This window comes from Colobus angolensis, unplaced genomic scaffold (assembly GCF_000951035.1).
Source record: "Colobus angolensis palliatus isolate OR3802 unplaced genomic scaffold, Cang.pa_1.0 Scaffold101, whole genome shotgun sequence".
Classification (NCBI taxonomy): Eukaryota; Metazoa; Chordata; class Mammalia; order Primates; family Cercopithecidae; genus Colobus; species Colobus angolensis.
The window spans coordinates 6,773,080-6,778,590 of record NW_012111031.1 but is presented as its reverse complement, the minus strand read 5'-3'; the positions used below and the strand labels follow the sequence as shown (position 1 = coordinate 6,778,590).

The following is a 5,511-nucleotide window of genomic DNA, read 5'->3' as shown; positions in this document are numbered from 1 at the left end:
TGTCTGTCCTTTTGACTTGCTGTTTAGCATGTAGCCACTTTAAATTTTGTCAGTTTTAGTTTTGTTCACAGTATAATACTCTATTTTTCCAGTTTTTCTCATGGTTTGCAAAGCTGCAAACTCAGATGGATCAAGATGAAGGAACTAAATATAGGTATGTGTATCTCTTGCATTTGTTGGATATCTTAATTTTTAGATCACAGTCATCTGAAGCATTTCATAATCAGTGTCTTTAAATAAAATTAAGGTATTAAGAAAACTGTAACAGCCATATATTCTTTAAGAACAGCCAGTGAGAAGATTTGGGTCTTTAAAACTGTTATTTAGAAGCTGTGTGATTAAAAACAAAAAGAGAATTACGTTATAATTAATAGGTTAGGAGGGATAGATGTTAGTTTTCAGAAAACTCCAGAAAGAACTAGGTTCAAGTAGGAGTTTCAGAGGAATTCCAGGAGGTGTTTGTTGCTTTTTAGAAGGAGAAACATCCCTGAAAGACTTTCAGGATGGCCACTTCGGTTGGTTGTAACTATACTTCTGTCAGTGGATGTTGACAGCATGGGGGAAATTACTGTACAGTTTCTAGCTGACTGTGGGGGCTGTGGGTCGAGTGTTCACATTCAGTGTATTGATTTTTTGGTGGCTATTATTGCTAGGCAATGTGGTAGACTCTTTAATGTATGATCCCCTTTAATCTTCATAACAGCTGTGTGAGGAAAGATATTACTATTCTTATCCCTCCTAACCTATTGATTGTAATGTAATTCTCTTTTTGTTTTTAATCACACAACTGAGGCCTGGAAATAATAAGTAACTTGCTTAATGTCATGCAGACTGGGCCAGAGCTAGGGCTTGGACCCAGGTCTTCTAATTCTAAGTCTAGAATTCTTTCTATGACATCACACCATCTTTCAAAGAGGGAAGTGATCGGAAAGATTGACCTTACTTGGTGGCTTGGGATGGCTTTGGTGTCCCAGTCTTTAGAAGTTGAGCCAGTGATTCGTTGCCTTATATGTGAAAAGCCAGGTTATGGCTTCAAGGCTAATTCCTTTTGTTACTTATAGTATTAGTGATTTGCCTTCTTAAATATTGAAACAGTTCGTGACATGACTTTTGGTACATTTCTTAACATAATCATCTTATGTGTGTAGGTCAGACTTTCCTCCTGAAATTCGAACGTTTTGGGAAAAATGAGCCTTTGTTGTTGTTTTACTATGCTTATTGGGGGAAAAGATTATTGCCAATCCCCTTTTGGTTCTGTTTTCTAGACAGATGAGGGATTACTTGTCTGGGTTTCAGGAGCAGTGTGATGCTATATTGAATGATGTAAACAGTGCTCTTCAGCATCTGGAGTCTTTGCAGAAACAGTATCTTTTTGTGTCCAATAAGACAGGAACCCTACATGAAGCCTGTGAACAGCTCCTAAAAGAGCAGGTAATTTGGAGTAAGAAAGAGGGTCAGTCGTTATATTTAAATTTTAAAATAGATGAATATAGTTTTAATTTTCTTAATTTCTCCAAGATGTTCAACTCTGCTGTGTTTGAGGCCTGTGCTCAGCATGCAGATTGTTACACTGACAGCCTACTTTTTAAGTGCATGTGAATAGCAATGGCAAGCCTTCTTATGTTTTGAGCTGTTAGGTCTCAGTACAATTTCAGAATGTAGTGGCTATATTGGTTTGCTCTGTCTACTCTGTATTACTGACACTTTTATTTTATTTATTTTATTTTTTTTGCTCTGTCGCCCAGGCTGGAGTGCAATGGCTTGATCTCAGCTCTTTGCAACCTCTGCCTCCTGGGTTCAAGCGATTCTCCTGCCTCAGCCTCCCAGTTAGCTGGGATTATAGGCGTGTGCCACCATACCTGGCTAATTTTTGTATTTTTAGTAGAGACAGGGTTTCATCATGTTGGCTAGGCTGGTCTCAAACTCCTGACCTCAAGTCCTCTGCCCCCCTCGGCCTCCCTAAGTACTGGAATTACAGATGTGAGTCACTGCACCTGGCTACTGACACTTTTCAAAGAAGTATAATGAGGCTGAGTGCGGTGGCTCACGCCTGTAATCCCAGCACTTTGGGAGGCCCAGGCGGGCAGATCTTGAGGTCAGGAGATCGAGGTCATCCTGGCTAACACAGTGAAACCCCTTCTCTACTAAAAATACAAAAAATTAGCTGGACGTGGTGGTGGGCGCCTGTAGTCCCAGCTACTTGGGAGGCTGAGGCAGGAGAATAGTGTGAACTCGGGAGGTGGAGCTTGCAGTGAGCCGAGATTGCGCCACTGCTCTCCAGTCTGGGCAACAGAGTGAGACTCCAAAAAAAAAAAAAAAAAGCATAGTGATTATACTAACGGTGCGATTTTGAAAAGATCAACTGATTGATTATTTTTGACTTAGAGCTAGAACACTTAAGTTAGTATATCTCAGAATTTTCTCTGTATGTACTTCTGTGTGTTTTAAAAATGTGATCATTTATTATTTTGTGAAGAGATATGAAATTTACTGTAGTATTATCGCCTATTTTAGTTCATGATTGTAGAAATACTTGAGCTGTATTCTTATATCTGATATAACCCTCTGTGTCTAATGTAAATCTATTTAGTGTAACTTTGAGATTGGCATGTTGATTCTTGTATTCTTATAATAATTGATTTTTCTCTTTTAAAAAACGCAAGTCGGAACTTGTTGATCTGGCTGAAAACATTCAACAAAAGCTTTCCTATTTTAACGAATTGGAAACTATTAACACAGTAAGCATTGTTCTTTACTTCTTATAAAATTAGTGATTTTTATTTTATTTTTGCCTTTTTTCGTGTAATCTTTAAATCTATAAATTGGCTTGAGTGATATTTTAACTTAGCTTGCTTGCTAATAGATATTCCTGTTTGTAGACAGTGGAGATACCATTACCAGTTCAGATTTTTAAATATTTGAGTTAAGGTGTATTTCTTAAATTGTATTCTTGGTATTCAAATCTCTTTATTGGTTACCTCTTGTAGTTTCTTATTTGTAAGCTTTGAGGAAGATTGTAAGAAGAAATATTCAGTTTTAGATTTTGCTATGGTTGTGCTACTATGATAGTAGTCAAAACCTTTTTGAAACTTATTCTCATGTTTAGTTTGAAGAAAAGTATAGTCCTCAAAATGTATACTTGTATCCCAATAAAGTATAATAGTTCCAATAAAGACAAGTATGTAAATTATATTTGTTTCTGACTCATAAATTAATCATAACTGTGTATAAATCATGTTATTAAAATCATTTAATCATAGGTATTTAGTTTGTTAGAGACATAACTAAAACTAGTGACTAGTTAACAGTGGAATGCAGTGGAAAGTAGTCATTGCCAAGCTATTTCTGTATCAGGATAAGAAATAATTGACTGGTTGTATTTTACTTTCATAGTATGACTGTTAAATGTAATATGACTGCTAGTTAATCATTTAGCCTTCAGAAAAATCACCATTGTTTGCAAGTAGAAAAATTGTGTATATTGTATACCAGAAACTGAGAAATCTAGGTATTTCATATATTATTTGAATATGACATTGTATAGTGGGGTAATATGTACTATGTCCTAATTCATGAAGAGTACCATTAAAGCTTATTAGGAATAAACTGAATTAACTCAGTATGCTTTTTCTATTTGTCCCTTCTTTATTGTACATGTGGGCTACGTTTGAGGATATTTTGGTGACTTTTAAAATTTGTTATAAAGACCTGTTATATCCTAAAGGCAAATATGCTGACTCTGATCCATAGTTTCCAACTTTTATCTGTATCATTTTTTGTGAATTAAGATTGTTTTCTTTTTCCCTTAAAGAAATTGAATTCCCCTACATTGTCGGTGAATAGTGACGGATTTATACCTATGCTGGCCAAGTTAGATGATTGTATAACATATATCTCATCTCATGTAAGTCATAGTATTTTTGCATGTTTTAAAGAAATCTTAAGATTCCTATTCCTATTTTTTTTGTGTTTTTCAACTTTTCTGTATTTAGCAAACATTCCTATTATATCACTTTTTGTGCTGTGATTATTTCTGCCCAAGGGAAAAATATGTATTTGTAACATATTAAAGAAAAGTTGTAGTGAATTCTTAGTTGTTATTAGCAGTGGTGTAAAAAGTACTTCCAGCTCCTGCAATGGCCCCTGGAATGGAATGCGTCCTGGCTGACTCAGCTTTATCCCATCTAACAGGATGAGCCATTTTTAAACTGTTGGCGTCTTGACGTGCTAGATATTTCTTTGGAAACAGAAAGTGTTACTTGGGGGGAAATAAAGGGACAAGCCCTTTGATTTAATCACCCTCTATTTCTGTTTCTTCAGGATTTATTGCTGTGTTTATTTCTCCTAACTCCTATTCTTTTCCTAGTTGGGCCTTACATATTAGCCTTGAAGTCCGTGGGGTGCTGAAAATATCTTTTGCTAACAACTGCAGATATGTATTTAGCTCCTACTTTGTGCCAGGCACAGGGGGTTTGACTGTGACTAAAACAGTCACAGTATTCATCTTCATGGAGTTTATGATCTTTATGAAATCTGTTTTTGAACTTTATATATTGTTTTACATAGGGACACTTTGGTTTTCAGTAAAAGCTTGTTTTTTGTCTGTGTTCGTTTCCACTTTGTAAATCTTTCTCTTTTCCTTACAGCCTAATTTTAAAGATTATCCTGTATATTTGCTGAAGTTTAAACAGTGTCTTTCTAAAGCTTTGCACCTCATGAAGACATATACTGTGAACACACTACAGACCCTCACAAACCAGTTACTGAAAAGGGTGAGTTAACTGATCTCAACAACAGGTTTTTGTTGTCGTTGTTGTTTTTGATTCTTTCATCTTCCATCATCTTTGGCTGAGATTAGTACTTTGTAATTCCAAAAAATTTTTACCTTTTGTTAAGAATATGTACTACACCTTTTTATTTATAGTAGGGAAAAATGACTATGTTATAAATATCCCTTGCAAATGTTATTTTCAAATAATGTTTAATAGTGTGAGAAGTATTCAGTACTATATGATGAATAATAAGATACAAATCATTTGTCTCTTAAAACATTCCTTTTCTGTCTTTTTCATGGAAATATTAGAAGGAAATATACCAAAATCATAAAAGTGACTCTGAGTGGTGGGATAATTTAATATGCTTTTGAAGCATATTCATATGCATAATTATGCATCTCATAATGCATAATTTAAATTTTCTTCTTTACACTTTTTTTGTATTTTTCAACTTTTCTGTATTTAGCAAACATTTTTATTGAGCACTGCCTAATGCTTGGTATTTTATTAGGAACTGTATAGAAACAAAGGGGAGCTAATAAGGTCCCTGCCCTCATGGAGCTTATATTCAAAAGAAATAACCAGTATAGAAAGAAGCAAATCAATTAGTTAATTATGGATTGTAGTTGATTCTAGGTGGAAAATTAACAGAGTGTAAGCTTAGAAAATAAGAGTAGAACAAGCTAGATGGTCATTGAAAACATTCCTTTCCTAAGAAAATAAAATCATAAATGTT

General features: G+C 34.8%; 1 protein-coding gene across 2 annotated transcripts in view; it reads left to right on the top strand.

Moving 5' to 3' along the window:
- Positions 1-5,511, top strand: part of COG3 (component of oligomeric golgi complex 3) — a 76,706-nt gene that overhangs the window by 18,220 nt on the left and 52,975 nt on the right. The window contains exons 3-7 of one of the 2 annotated variants that reach the window (XM_011940000.1): positions 93-154; positions 1,266-1,431; positions 2,664-2,738; positions 3,812-3,904; positions 4,647-4,772. In XM_011940000.1, the coding sequence (XP_011795390.1) occupies positions 93-154; positions 1,266-1,431; positions 2,664-2,738; positions 3,812-3,904; positions 4,647-4,772 (522 nt within the window). The remainder of the gene's footprint in view (positions 1-92; positions 155-1,265; positions 1,432-2,663; positions 2,739-3,811; positions 3,905-4,646; positions 4,773-5,511) is intronic. The other variant, XM_011940009.1, reaches the window with a different exon arrangement.